Source organism: Sceloporus occidentalis, unplaced genomic scaffold, assembly GCF_023333645.1.
Source record: "Sceloporus occidentalis isolate IW3139 unplaced genomic scaffold, rSceOcc1.0.p SCAF_8, whole genome shotgun sequence".
NCBI lineage: Eukaryota > Metazoa > Chordata > Lepidosauria > Squamata > Phrynosomatidae > Sceloporus > Sceloporus occidentalis.
Window position 1 is genome coordinate 9,086,891 of NW_028316988.1, and position 15,852 is coordinate 9,102,742.

The 15,852-nt window shown below is 47.7% G+C and overlaps 1 protein-coding gene across 4 annotated transcripts in view; it reads right to left on the reverse strand.

Annotated features, from left to right (window-relative positions):
- KAZN (kazrin, periplakin interacting protein) overlaps positions 1–15,852 on the reverse strand; it is a 182,610-nt gene that overhangs the window by 103,256 nt on the left and 63,502 nt on the right. For 2 of the 4 annotated variants that reach the window (XM_089534459.1, XM_089534461.1), the window contains exon 3: positions 6,021–6,300. The exons of 1 other annotated variant lie outside the window; for it this stretch is intronic. In XM_089534459.1, coding sequence (XP_089390585.1) covers positions 6,021–6,300 — 280 coding nt within the window. Of the gene's footprint in view, positions 1–6,020; positions 6,301–8,832; positions 8,857–15,852 lie in introns of those variants that run through there. One more of the 4 variants, XM_089534462.1, reaches the window with a different exon arrangement.

Below are 15,852 nucleotides of genomic sequence, written 5' to 3' on the forward strand. Positions count from 1 at the left end.
AAGATGGCTCTTGGCCCAAGACCGATGGAAAGCCGACCCTACTCTTAGGAAGGAAGCTGGAGAGAATAAAATATTGAAACAATCCCAAAAGTAAATCAGGGTCTTGCGTTCCCTCTTTAGAACAACAATTACCCATTCCGTCTTCAAAGCACTCAGCAAACTTAGTTAATAAAGGTGTTGGCCACCGGCACTGCAGGTAGTAACCAACCCTGGCAGCCAAAAGGGTAGATTAAAGAGATCAATTGCCGCCTCTTGCTTGTTCTCTGCCGAAGGGGTGTGCAAAGAGAAAAGAGAGTCATAATTAGGGCTGAAAAAGCATTAATTGACACAATTAACTGATTAAGATATAAGCAGCGAAATTTTATTTGTAATGCAAGTCTGCCTCCTCCACTTTCTTTTCCCGAAAAGGATGCACTCCAACTCAAAACTAGCAGGGTTGCAAACAAATCCCACAAACCAGATCTTGGATGCTAAGCAGGGTCAGGCTGTTGTGGTTTGAGCGTTGGACTACAACTCTGAAGACCAGGGTTCGAATCCTGGTTCAGCCATGGAAACCCACTGGTTTCTCAGCCTCAGAGGACGGCGAGGGCAAACCCCCTCCGAACAACAGCTCTTGCCAAGCAAACCACAGGAAAAACTCCAGTCCATAGGATGGAGCTGGTGCAGTTCAAGTTGGGCCAACCTACTATACTCTCATCTCTCCATATTTGCGGCTTTGATTATTCGCTAATTTGATTAATATGTTCTCTCTAGGAATATCTAGGTCCTCCAGTGCAACTCTGTGGTCAACTTTTACTAAAAGTTGCATTGAAAGACCTAGAGATTCCTAGAGAGAACCCTCTACTAGGCCTCTGTAGCTCCTCCAGCGCATTTCTATGGTCAGTGTCTGTCGGACGTTGGCCACAGAGTTGCCCTGGAGGACCTAGAGACTCCTAGAGAAGATACTCTACTAGGCCTTTGTAGCTCCTCCATTGCAGTTCTATGGTCAGTGTCTGTCGGACATTGGCCACAGAGTTGCCCTGGAGGACCTAGAGATTCCTAGAGAGGACACTCTACTAGGCCTTTGTAGCTCCTCCAGCGCATTTCTATGGTCAGTGTCTATCGGACGTTGGCCAGAGTTGCCCTGGAGGACCTAGAGATTCCTAGAGTATCCTGTCGGACGTTGACCATAGAGTTGCACTGGAGGACCTAGAGATTCCTAGAGAGGTGTCCTCTCAGGTAAAAACATGGTGTTTTTGTTATTTGTGGTTTCTCCATATTCACGAAGGTCTTGTGCCCTTAACCCTAGCGAATATGGAGGGAGAAGTGTCAGTGTGCAGTTCAGACACACTCTCTGATCCACTTTTGGGAACCACTGTTCTACAGTGCCAGGTCCCACCATGGATCCATTTATCCCCAAAGACCATTTGCCCATTTTAACAAAAGCAACCGTTATTTATTTATGTTTCCATGCGCGCTCATCAGCCATTCTGCAATGCTCCCACCGCTACTGTTGCCAACACACTCACCAATTTACAGCGCAAAGGCCTAATATTTGCTGGGGAAATCCTGGCGGAGCGCTAAACCACCTGGATTAGTTTGTTCAAATGGCTAGAAATCCCCGTCCACCAGAAAGGACTAAATATTACAAGTGTGATGGAATGAATCCCCCTCACCTAATCTCTAAATCAATTTGAACTGACAGCATTAGCAAAGCAGGCGCAGCTGATGGGAAGGAACACAGCGGACTGCAGCCCAATGGATTCGCACTAGCTACCGACACGTCCATCCAGGCCAGCACACAAGCCACACCAAGTGGAAGATCTTCAGGTATTTAGGTGCATTGACAAAACAGGTGGAATATATCTATGTTGGGTTGCAGTAGTAAACAATTCAATAAACCTTGAGCTAGGAAAGATCCTGGTGCAGCTGGGTGCGCTTATTTGCAACATGGAACCCAGAACTGTATTGGCTATTTTGGCTGCTGTATCACACTCTTGACTCATGCTTAGCTTGTGGCCTACTAAGATCCCAAGATCCTTTTTAGATCTCCTGCTTTCAATCCAGGTGCCCCCCATCCCATGTTGCATAGAATTGGAAGAGACCACCTCAAGGGCCACCCAGACCAATGTAAGCAGTATCTTAAACTTATCCCCATTGAAATTCATTGTGTTAGTTGTTCATTCAAAGGCTGGATCTTGGAACCCCCAAAGTGATGTGACACCTCTTTGAGTAACCCTAGAATCAATTAGCAGAGAGGACTTGTAGCTCCTTTGAGACCAACTGAAAGAAAGAAGTTGGCAGCCTGAGCTTTCGTAGGCTTAAGTCTACTTCTGCAGATGCCTTTGGTGAAGTGGAAAGCATTTGTGTAACATGGTGGAGGATGGTCCCCCATCACAGTTTCCCACCCCTGCTCCAAGGGCAGCCCCACACAGACCCCATTGCAGTCGTCTAGCCCAATCATTCCCAAGCTTGTGTCCTCCAAGTGTTTGGGACTTCAGCTCCCAGAAGCTCCAGTCAGCTCAAGAAATCTGGAAGCTAAAGTCCAAAACATCTGGAGGACAAAAGTTTGGGGATCACTGGTCTAGCCTTACCAATTCTCACATCCTTGTGGCGAGGCTGTTCCTTATCCCTTGGCTTGGCTTGGCCAGAGGTTCTGAGAACGGAAATCAAAAACATCTGGAGGACCAAATATCCATCATTGTTTCTTGCATCAGGAGATCTGTCTTTCAAAATAACTGAATGCTCCCACAATCCTTAAGGGACCAAAATGATCAGCCAGACCTCTCTACTCCTTCCATTGCAGGGCTTAGACCAATGGTTCCCAAACTCTGGTCCTCCAGATATTTTGGGCCTCAGCTCCCAAAATTCCGGACTCCTGGTCAAGCTGGCAAGGGCTTTCGGGAGATGAAGTCCAAAACACCTAGAAGACCAAAGTTTGGGACTCACTTAGACAGAACAAGCCTGAGTTATACCTCTAAGTACTTGCTGTGCAATGTGTAAGACACAGTGCTTAAAACTCTCCTTAAATTCATTTCCTTCAACACAACTAGGGGCTAGTCTACACTAAGTGTACTACGCGAACTGGGGTGCATTTATGCACATTTGCATCCACGGCCTTCACTTCCCTGTGCAAATTTGCATCAATTCACCCTCCTTTCGCCAAAAATGTGCAGCCATCCAAATGCTTGCAATGCAGACAAGTGCCATGCATGCAACAATGCACATTTCTGCGGATTTCAACCAATACGCCAGTAAAAACAATGCACTTTTCTGCAGATTTCAACCAATGCACTGGTAAAAACCACAAAGCTTTTTCCTTGCAGTGTTCAAGGAGTTTTCTTGGGGGGCCTTGCAACCCCCCCCCCCGAACTTTTGCGAATTGCATCTGGCTGGATCACATACTATTTGACTCGAACGAGGAGTATTTTAAACATGCAGGCTTTCCCATTTCTAGCCTCATTACAGCCCATATATAAAGACAGTCTCAAGCCTTCTTCACCGAACATGGATCTTGCACATATTTTCAACCCTAGCACATCATCCGTTGTTTTCATACCAAAGCCCTTTGCCAAGACGGCACTTCTCTCCTCCACCCCAAGAAAGAAAGAAAATTCCCCGCTCAACAGATAAAGCAGATTTTTAACGCTTTGTGAAGCAGATGCAAAATCCCACACGAAACGCGGAGGGAACAGATTTGGGATTGAGCGCAAAAGCAAACACAGAGCATGGCCCGATTCCACAACACCGAGGCTGTGACACGACAAAAAGGGAGAGAGGAGGGTTAGGGGTCTGGAAAACGGTTGTAACATGTCTCCCCTTAAACATTTTGACTGTTTCGATCGCATTTGTCAAGCAAAAAAGTGTCAGTGGGGAAGAGAAAGGCAGAAGGGAGGGCACACAGTTCACACACCGGGAGAGATTGTCATGACATCACCGTTCCGGTTTCATGTTCGAACAACTCCCTCTTCGTCTTTTTAGCATGGGGAGGATTCCATTGCCACGGTTTAAGCATGCATTCAGGGGAGGTTTGGGATCTCAAGCGGCATTTATGGATCACGGTGACACAAAGCATTGCCAAGGCTCCTGCAGCCATAGGTTTACATGTCACACCTCTCACAGAGCTGACATCACCCATGCACAAGTGCGCTAGAGCAGGGGGAGAAAAATTCCTCACACGTCGGACAAAAGCCAGAAGCCCTCTCCTCCGCGGGGCCACTTTTGAACGCTGGTACCATTGGACTTGATCCAAACCGAGTCAGGCTCGGAAGGAATGATCCAGGACAGGCAACCATCCCCAATCTATCCATGGCATCACGATTTGAACATGACATTACACCCAGATGTATGCACACGGGAATCCATTATTCCCAAAGTCTTGCAAAAACGGGCCATGCTTCTGGTGCCTAAACAATCCTGTGCCACAACTCCTTCTCCACCAAAGCAAAGGATTGGTATTCTTTCAACCAAAGCTGGTTTGAGCTGAACTGAAGCAACGCAAGGTGAGGAAGAGAGAGGGAAATAAAGGTTTCAAGGGATCAGGGGTTACCAAAACATAAAGTGATGGACAGGAATTTGTATGCAGCAAACCCACTGCGCCCATAAACCAAGCACAACCTTTCCACTTGGAACCCGCCCCCCCCCCCCACATGCGTTCAGAGCATAAACAAGGAAGGCATAATCCACACAAGGCAAGCAAAAGTTGGCATCCTCTAGGCCAGATCCAGGCTGTCATCCTACTCAGAAGACACCAATAGGGCTACAGGGTCCCACTTTCTTGGTTCAAGTCTGGATCAACCCTGTGACTGCAAACCTTGCATGGTTTACTGGGAGTAAGCCCCCTGGGGCACAGCGGCCTCGATCCTATGGGTTAGTTCCAATTTGAGGAGACCCACTGAATCAATCACTGAATGGAGAGTCAATATTTAGCCCACCCCATCGATTGAACAAGTCCACTTGAGTTGGGATCACTCACCCGAGTGGGACCAAGAGGTTCAGTGCCAATACACTTTGGTTTATTTAAATGGGCTTCATGGGTCTACTCTAACTGGGACTCCCCATAGGATGGAGGCCTGTGTGGTTTACCTCACAGAAAGCATCCGTGGGGGGCATGAAAGTGCCATCATTCACAGGTTGTAAGGTTGCAGCCCTAGAACCACATGGGATAGGGAACTACAACAATTCCCAGGTTGTGAGGCTGCAGTCCTAGAACCACATGGGGCAGGAAAGTGCAACAATGCCCAAGTTGCAAGGCTGCAGTCCCAGAACCACATGGGACAGGAATGTACAACATTTCCCAGATTGCATGGCTGCAGTCCCAGAACCACATGGGACAGGAAAGTGCAACAATTCCCAGACTGTAAGGCTGCAATCCACTATGTGTGTGCATTAAAGTACCATTAATGCTTACTAGAAAACAAAACGCCTTGCAAGGTAGCGGGGCTACTTGTGAGTAAGCAAGAAGGCGGCTGTCCAGGGAGAGCTCGGTGTGCGCCTTTGTGTGGATCTGGATACATAACAATCACATCCATGCAGGCTTCCCAAAATGTAAACCAATGGGGCTACTCGAGTGTAGGTAAGCAAGAGGCTGGCCCAGGAGAGTTCTCTATGTCTCTACCATGCACGCCTCTTACAAAGCCAGTCCCCTTGCAACACAGTGGAGCTCCTCGTGAGCAAGCAAGCAAGCAGTCAGGAGGGGTGCCTGGGTATGTGTGTATGCACCTCTCTGCTCAACCCCATGCGCTTGCTTCCTAGCAAGCAAATCTCCCCTCGGCCACTCCAAGGGGGTCTACTCGCGAGTCAGCCTGTGGATCGCCCTAACAGAAAGAAGAGGCAGCTAGACAATACTAAACTGGGGGGCAAGGGGGGAGGTACTAGATCTCCCTCCAAACCCCCGATCAGAGGAACCAAGGAAGGGACCCGATCCATCCTAGTAAGGGGCCCGATCCGTCCTATTGAAGGGCCTGATTCTTCCTGGCAAAGAGCCCCCTCCCTCTCCCAGGTTGCAGTGTGTGTGTGTCTGTGTGTGTGTTGTGTCTTACCTTGGAGAGTAGGCTGGCTGGCATCCCCGGAAGAGGCAGAGGCGGCCATCTCCTGGGCGCTGGGGCTGCCGTTGGTGCTGCTGGGGCTGCTGCCGCTTCCTCCGGCTCCGGCTCCGGCTGCTGCAGCTCCGGCTGAAGGGGCGCCGAGCTCGGCCAGGCGGCGGCTGGTGGCGCTGAGCTCGGCCCGCAGGGCGCCCACCTCTTGCCCGGCCGCCTGCAGGGCCCCGTCGATCCGCAAGGCCAGCTGCTGGTTGCCCTCCATCATGCGCTGGATGTTGGCCTGCAAGGAGGGCGACAAGCGAGGAGGACAGGGCTCAGCCGGGGCCCCAGCACCGCCACCGCCGCCGCCGCCCCCGGGGCCGCCTGAGGCCGGGGCCCCCCCATGGCTTGGAGCGAGGAAGGGCAGGACGCTCAGAACCCCCCGCAGCCCCGCATTGCAAGGCTCTGCAAGCAATGCAGCCCCGGAAAGGAGCCCGGGCTCTTTAAATGGAGCCAACCACTTGCGAGGGAGGGACGGGGGGAGCAGAGCTAGAGGCGCAATCCCCCCCCCCCCAGGTTTGGCTCTCCCTCTGCAGCGCAAGAGCGGCGCAGCATCTGCTGCCCCCTAGAGGCCGCTCCCAGATCGCAGCTCCTGGGGAGGCTTTGGGTTGGGATTTGGAGCCCGCTTTGGCAGCAGGGCAGCAGCCCATTGGGACTCACAGCGGTTTACAAAGGCAGCCTTAGTAGGGCCCCAACACACATCCAGTTGGACTCCAAAGACATAGCCGTGTTAGTCTGTAGGATCAGTACGCAGAGAGATCTTGCATCCCCTTTGAGGCTCACTGAAAGAAAGACATGGGCAGCAGGGGCTTTCCAAGGCTTAAACCCACTTCCTCCGATGCATCAGATGCCTCCAAATGCATCTGAGGAAGTAGACTTAAGTCTACAAAAGCAACTTCTTCCTTCCAGTGAGTCTCAGAGGGGCCACAAGCTCCCTTTGCAGACTGATGTCCCCAGACTTTGGAAACTGGAACGTCTTACTTTTTTGTGACTTGGAGGTTGTGGGGTTCCCCCTCCCCCCCCAAAAAAGAAACCGTTTTCAAGCTCTGAAGCAGAAGCATCCTGGTGAAACTGGGAAGGAGCCCATGGGAAATATATTTAACCCAATGATGCTTGTTTGACTGGGACCACAAAGAGATTTACACTCCTTTTCTCGCCTTTCTGGAAAAGCCCAACACAACCTAAGTGTAGCAACACATTTACCTTCTGCGAACACCATCTAGATAGTAACAAATCATCCTCATTGGCATCAGCTTCAATGTACTTGCTATTGCTAAATGTATGTATTATGTGTGTATTCTAGCTAGCAACATGGTTGACGCAAAGGGATATTGTGGCCCTTTGCAAAGACTGACTGAGAGCAAGAAAGGAGTTGGTGCCATCAGCTTGCATAGACTTCAGCCTAATTTGGCTGCGTCCACACTGCAGAAATAATCCAGTTTGGCACCCATGGCTTAAGGCTATGTGATTCTGGGGGCTGTGGTTTTGTGTCAGATTGTCAGAGAGCTCTGGTGCCACGACAAACTGCAAATCCCAGGAATCCATAGCATGGAGCCATGGCGGTCAAAGTGGCATCAAACCCTGGTCTCCATAGTCCTGGTCCAATGCACAATCCATGCTGGCCCTCTAGAAATATAGTTAATATTATCAGGCTAGCAATCCATGCTTTTCACTCCCCACTTTAGCCATATTATTCAATATTCAACCCACAAGATTATTCTTTAAGCAATTCAAAGTACAGTGGGCCCTTGGCATCCGCTGGGGTTCGGTTCCTGGATCCCCAAAATCCATGGATGCTCTCAAGTCCCATTCAATAGAACGGTGCAGCAAAATGGTGCCTCTTATATGAAATGGCAAAATCAAGGTTTGGTTTTTGGAATGCATATCTTAATGATGTGGATGCTTGAAGCCATGGATAAAGAATCAGTGGATGAGGAGAACCAAGTGTACCCTTATTGATCAGGATTTTAATCCAGATTCCCCACAAAAGCCAATGGTAGCAATGGGCCCATGACCCTTGTTGGCAAATCCAGTTCCCCATGGATGGTTCAATGGGGAGTCTCTGGTTGTTGTTGTTGTTGTTGTTGTTGTTGTGTCTTCAAGTTATTCCCAACCTATGGTGACTCTACGGCAAACCATGGTTAGAACCAGGGTAGGTTTTCCTGGCAAGATGTGTTCGGAGGAGTCATGACCGGCATCCATAGTTTTTTGTGGGTTTTTCAGACTATGAGGCCATGGTCTAGAAGAGTTCATTCCTGATGTTTTGCCGGCATCTGTGGCTTTGGCATCTTCAGAGAATGAGATACAGTGGACCCTCGCCTTATGCAGGGGATCCGTTGTGGACCCTCCCCCATAAGGTGAATTCCGCCTATGCTTGAGCCCCATTCACTTGAATGGGGCTCGTGTGCGTGGCAGCGCAGCAGTGCACAAACTCCATAGGCGTGTGCCCCATTCATTTCAATGGGACGCACTGCCCCTTGTGCCCCACATGCTCCCACACGGCTTGAACGCATATGCTCAAAGCTGCGTATAGCACACCCACGTATAACGCGGGCACACTGTATCTTGAAGAAACATCATCTTCTCTGAAGATGCCAGCCACAGATGCCAGCGAAACGTCAGGAAGAAACTCTTCTAGAACATGGCCACATCGCCCAAAAAACCCACAAAATACCATGTTCAGAGGAAGTTTGTCCTTGCCTTCCCCTGAGGCCGAGAGAGTGTGACTTGGCCAAGTGGATTCCGTTACCAAAAAACGCACTGAAATTCTCACCTGTCCCTAATTTCCAGATGAAATGGCTGGATTAAAGTCTTCTTGTTGTCATATCTATTTACAGGGTCTGAACGGAGAGCTATTTTTAAGCCGGGAACTGGTTGTGGTTGTGATTTTCTTCCAGGTGTTTGCAGTCCCTCTCTGCAGCTGGCTCCGCTCACTAGGCTGCCCCACTGCCCTGGAACACTCTAAAAATAACTGCCGGCAATGAGCCGCTGAGTTACTTTTTCCTTCCTTTCCCGCAGCTGGAAAGATCTGCCTCTACAAGTCTGGAGGATGGTCAATCCAAGCGGGATCTCATATATATATGTATATAATTATTTACAGTATTTATATCAATATAATAAATAAAATTAAGTAATTAATTAAAATAACTGGTCGCATTTCTTAAACCAAAAGCATACAACGAAGCAATGAATTCTGCACGAAATCTGTCCTTTTGTGTCTTATTTCTGCCCCTGGCACCAAATTTTCCCTTAAATGCCACAACTACTTTATTAACTGTTGAGTCTTCCTTATCCAGAATTGCAAATCCAAAATATTCCAAAATTTGCACGGGTGGCTGAGAGAGTGTCACTTGTGCGTTCAGTGTACAATGCACACTTTGTCACATGCGCTAGCAGTGTTTCCCGACCTTTGGTCCTCCAATAATAAATAAAGCTTTCATTTGTCTCCCATTTTTCTGTAGCAAGACAATCAAAGCGGCTACCAACTAAAATGGTTTGGATTATTTTGGACTTCATCTCCCAGGATTCCCGGTTGTTGGCTCAAAGGGCTAGGGCTTCTGGGAGTTGTAGTGCAAAACACCTTCTCTTACAGATAAGAGGTATAAAGAGCGCCAGTGAGACGAGTGGCTACCAACTAAAATGGTTTGGATTATCTTGGACTTCATCTCCCAGGATTCCTGGTCATTATCTCAAAGGGCTAGGGCTTCTGGGAGTTGTAGTGCAAAAACCTTCTCTTAGAGACAAGAGGTATAAAGTGTGCCAATGGGGCGAGCGCCATTTTAAAAAATTCTCCTGAAGACTAAAAAGGGACTTAAAAAGTGCGCCAACGAAGGGGGCGGCCATTTAAAACCATGTTTTCCCCTCAGGAGAACAAAGGCAATCTGCTAAATTCACTAGTTGAGGCAAGCGGCCATTTTGTTTTTAAAATTTCCTCAGAAGAGGAAGAGGCCTTGCCAAATGCGAAGGCAAGGCAAGCTGCCGTTGAGACAACTTTACCTCAGAATTTAAAGCTCACGTTAAAGTATGCAATTCCCTAAGAAATCGCAGCACTCCTTTTCTCTCTCTCTCTCTCTATATATATGAACAATGATGTTAAAAAAATCGCCACCAAAAATGTTAAAGCCTGACAGGAAAATGAATCTCTGAAGAGTTCATAGATGCTGCCACTGTCGTGGCAGATAAAAGGAACAGAGGATTAAGGCGGGAAACCGGCCAAATTGCGCTAATAAAGTCATACCGGAAATGCATTGTCGCCGAAATCCTAAAAGTAAAAAGATGTGTATTAGTGCTTCTTTGGGGCCGTTTTAATGACGGGTTTTGTGCGATGTCAAATTGTTACCCATAATAACTCAATACGGCAAAACGTCACAGCGCTTCTAATATCTCCAAGAAGGTTCTGGAGCTTTCTTCGCAGGCGCAGAATAACCCATTTGTGTGATTCACAGAGACCATGAAGAAGAAATGTAGATATTCCAAAAGCTGAAAAACAACGAAATCCAAAACATTTCTGGTCCTAAGCATTAGGGATAAGGGAGACTCAACCCATAGAAAATTACTTTGAGGCTATGTGTATAAGGTGCATACAAAACATAAATGAACTTCATTGCTCAGGCATGGGTCCCATCACCCAGATATTGCATCATTATGTGCAAATATTCCAAAATCTGCAAAACTCTGAAACCCAAAACACTTTTTGGTCCCAAGCATTTGGGATAAAGGAGGCACAACCTTTACTTGTACTGAGTATACCACACTGGGGCTGATTTCGGCATTAAAGTACATTTAAAGCAACCTGCAAATAAAGCGAAAACTGGCGAGTAATTGCGCAAATGATCATCACATGCAATTGTGCACATAAAGCGATATCGGAAATGCACTGTCGCTGAAATCTTTAAAGTAAAAAGATGCGCATTAATGCTTCTTTGTGACCACTTCAATGGCGGTTTCGTGTGAAATCGTTATGTGTAACGACGCGATTTTTCTGGGACGTTCACAGGATAAACTCCCAAACTCTTTTGTGTGATAAACTCCTAAGTCTAAATGTTTATCTAAGGTTTTGAAGTTAGTGCAATACTAGGAATTGGGGGCCTGGAGGGGAGTTTAATTATGGGGAGGCTAGAATTTTTATTTTGTGGGGCATTAACACCATTTCGCTCAGCTGCATCCCACTTTCTTGGAGATGTCCTTGCAGCAATTCAGACATTTTCAGAGTGTTTTCTAAATGCACCGGACGCATTGACAGACATGTTCAAAGACTAAAAACAGAAATGCGTGGCATAGCCTGACATCTCCAAGGTTCCCTAATGAGGCCTTCCATGGCTTTGTTCCAGGCCACCTCCGGAGTAGAGAACAGCTGGCCTGGCTCTAAATGGATTTTGATCCCCTCCAGAAGTTGTCGATTTCTCCATATGCCACTCCACTTTGGCACAGCGGATCAGAAACCATGGAACAGGAGGATGCCAAGACTTAAAACAGAGGGTCCCGCGTAACCTGGAGGGATCTGCGCGAGGCTGGAGTCAGCTGGCTTTCTGCACTTAAATCCTCCCCTTGCAGAGGCCATCTGCGCGCATGGTTTTGCAGCAGAATTGGGAAGTGTAACTTTGGGGAAACTCTGCCTCCCAGAATCCCCCCCAGTCCAGCCAGCATTCTGGAGTTGCGGTCTTGAAAAGTAACTTTTCCAAACTCTGTATTGCAGTGGAGGGTAGAAAACACGCCTTGGGCAGCTACGCAAGGCTGTATAATTGTTAGGTTTGGGGTGCCTTCCAGTCTCCTCTGAACCTGTTGCGATGCCTTGAATTTCAAAGGCTTTTCTTAGGCAAAAAATAACTGGAATCTGTTGTGATTTAGCGGCGAATTATGGATTTGCCCTTTAAAAGCCAGTCGCTGGAGCCAACCCCCAGAAAGGGCAAATCCACAGTCCACTGAATTGCCATGATTCATTAAGCAAATGTAGAGGGCACTAGTGTGGTTTGAGCATTGGACTATGACTCCGGAGACCAGGGTTCGAATCCTGGCTCAGCCATATAAACCCACAAGTCACACTCTCTCAGCCTCAGAGGATGGCAATGGCAAACCCCCTCTGAAGAAACATGCCAAGAAAGCCCCATGATAGGGTTGGCATAAGTTGGAAACAACTTGAAGGCACCCAAGTGATTAAGCAAATTTAGAATATAAGGACACACAAACTGAGTGCCACATTGATTCGATAGTTGTGTGTGTGTGTAGTTGTACATTTCAGTAACATTTATGTGCATGACGCACTGCTCTTCTGAGAGGTACAAGGGATTTCTAACCACGGTTCTGGAACGGAGACCAAAGTACCGTGCACTACGGATGTGAACCTTTGTCAACTTGCATCCTTGTAGGCAGAAATGATGAATTTAACTGATTTTTGCTCCCCGCAATGAGAAAGTCCTCAAAAACTGCAGTATTCAATGGTTATTTGCAGGCCAGCACTTTTTATGTGCAAAAGCCTCCATCTTCTGAACACAAAATGGCACGCTCTGTGCAGAAATGTTGTTCTCTGCACTGGAAGCCACATTCCCTTGATCCAGCAATTGTATTTGAATGATGGGTTTCTTTTTTAAAAAATCTGAGTGGTTTCTCTTCTCCTCTCTTTTAATATACTGTGTTTTTCACTTTGAATGAATCCTTTCCAGAGGCAAATACGTCTCTGGACAAATACAGATAAATCCAATCAAAGGTGGCACAGTGTTTCAACGTTCCCCGCAGTCTCCAGTGCGACGGTGGCTTTCCGTTACATCCGGTACTTCCAAGGGATTCTTGTTAATTGCCGCCATACGCCAGCATCCGCTTTGATCCCGGACATGTTGCATAGATCGCGCATGCCGCTGGGAGCGGTCAAACATGCCCCTTGCTGTCTGCCCATAGAGATAATATGGGCATCGGCAATGGAGCAGCAATTTCTTATGGCATATGGGTAGCCCTGCCTTTTTCTCCTGATGCTGAGCTCATATGGCTCTCTGTTGTCTTCCAGAGGTTGTCTTCTACTGCTCTGCTCAGTTCCTGCAAATTCATACCTGTGACCTCTTTTATAGACTCCATCCATCTAGCATGCACCCTTCCTCTCTTTCTGCTTCACCTTTCTTAGCATTATCGTTTTTTCCAATGATGTGACCCAAGTACGACAACCTCAACTTCAGCATCTTGGCTTCCAGGTGGATTTCTGGTTCAATCTGGCCATGGATCCTTTTGTCTTCCTGCCTGTCCATGGTGTCCTCAGCACTCTTCTCCAGCACCACAACCTGAATGAATTGGTTTTCTTCCTAACCATTTTCTTAACCACTCCATTACTGAGCCAAAGTGGTTAGGAAGAAAACCAATTCATTTGAGATGGGGTGCTGGAAAAGAGTGCTGACGACACCATGGATAGGCAAGAGGACAAAGGGGTCCATGAACAGATCGAACCAGAAATAAACAGTAGTTGTTTTGTTGTTGTTTTGACTTACAGTGACCATAAAGCAACCCTATCATGATGAAGACATGCCTGCCTAAGCTTCTTTCCTTCAGATGGAGCTGTGCCTGGCTGTTCTTCTCTCCCTCTAAGGCCAGAGCAATGGTAGTTGGAAACGAAAGAGGGCCTTTCCTCGGCTACAAGGGCTAAGGATCGATGGAGTTGTGCCTGGCTGCTCTTTGATCCCTCCAAGTCCAGAGCAATGGTAGTTGGAAAAAGAAAGAGGGACATTCCTCAGTAGCAAGGTCCAATGCATGCTAGAGCTGTACCTGGCTACTCTTCTCTCCCTCCAAGGCCAGAATAATGGTAGTCGGAAAGGTAGGACCTTTCGTCAGCTACAAGGGTTAAGGCATGTTGATGGAGTTGTGCCGGGCTGTTCTTTTCTCCCTCTGAGGCCAGAGCAATGGGAGTTGCAAAAGAAAGAGGGCCTTTCCTCAGCTTCAAAGGCCCAGATACAATGGAGTTGTGCCTGGATGCTCTTCTCTCCCTCGGTGACCACAGCAGTGGCGGTTAGATGCCATGCTTCTCTTTAGCTAGCCAACGATTCCCTTAGGTCCCCACTCTTCTAGCTCTCAGGAAGCCTCATCCTCCAATGCTCCGGATTCCTATGTTGCACATTTCAGACTTTCCTTGCTGCCGGTGTAGCATTAATCAGCCTTACGATGATGCGTTCCACCGCCTGGGGCTGAGATGGCGCCTGGGGGGAGTCTCCGCTGTTAGGCTTTGCCGACACAAATAAGCAACGGGAATAATCATTGATTTATTATTATTATTATTATTGTCCAGTTTTTCTCATTAGCACACTGCCTAAAAACTACAGCCTGGGGCTCCTCGAAAAGGAATTAAAGAGAATTAGCTGTCCAAATCCCTATTTAAACCCTCCAAGCTAATGCAAGAAGCATGGAACCTTTTTCTTGCTTCCTTTAAAAATATTACCCACACCTTTTTGTCGTATTATGGGACTAGCAAGCTAGCAGCCAGGTCAGGCTTCTCATCCGTGCCGACAAAGACCACAGACCCACCGAATCACATTCCTGCTTCTCTAAAAGGGAGCTTTCCCTGGGAGAAACGTTTACTTGCTATGGGGAGAATTTTCTTGGGGCCATATTTTTTTAGGTGGAACAATCTAACTCACACTTTCTGGGCTAATAATATATGAATCTGAATGTGAGGTGCATCTACACTGTAGAAATAATGCAGTTTGATACCACTTTCAGGTACTTTAGCTCCATCCTATGCAACCCTGGGATTTGTAATTTTGCAAGACTTGCTGTTTCCATGGCTCCCTTATTTTCTCTGTCTCCCTTAGTCTTATGCGATCTTCAACCCTACTACCCCCACCACTATCGCCTTCACAACTTCATTATTCCTCCACTACTGCCATCACCTAGTCCACCATTATCATCACAACTCTTCCATCACCACCACCCTTCATCACTCTCCTCCTTGACCATCCTCCTCATCTCTTTCACCATCACATTTTCTACCATCACTATCTCCTCTTCCTCCACCATCTTCACTTGTTGGTTCTCCACCACCATCATCACCTCTGCCACCTCCTATTCCTTCTCTGCCATCTTCAGATGTTCCACCACCATCTTCGTCATCTCCTCCATCATCATCTCCTTCATCATTACCATCTTCACCTCTTCCATCACCATGTGCCTCTATCTTTCACTAATATCATGACCCCCTCCATTACCACTATCACTTTCTGCACCATCACCTGTTTCTCTTCCAGCACCACCATTTCTCCCTCTCCCTCCTTCTCCACCTTCACCACCATCATCACCTCAACAATGACCATCTTCTCCTCCTCCTCCACTATCACCATCTTCAGATGTTCCTCCACTACAACCACCACAATCACCCTCATCTCCACCACCATCTCCTTTATAGTTACCGTTCCCATCTCTTCCATCACCATGTGTCTCCACCTTTCACTAACTTTATCACCTCCTCCATTACCACCATCACCTTTTACACCATCACCACCTCCTCCTTCTTCTCCAGCACCACCATTTCCCTCTATTGTTCCTTCCTGACTTTCATCATAAAGACCTCCACTATTACCATCTCCTATTCTTCCTCTTCCTTCTCCACCACCATCTCTTCCAACCCCACCATCTCTTTCTCTACCATCATCACCACCATCTCCACTATCACCCTCCTCCTCCTCTACCACCATCTTCAGATGTTCTTCTTCCCCCAACCTCACCATCCCTCTATCCTCCACCAGCATCACCACCATTCCCTCTGCCATGGTGATCATGACCACCTCTTTCTCCTCCTCCTCTCCTCCTCAAACGTTGTTAAATG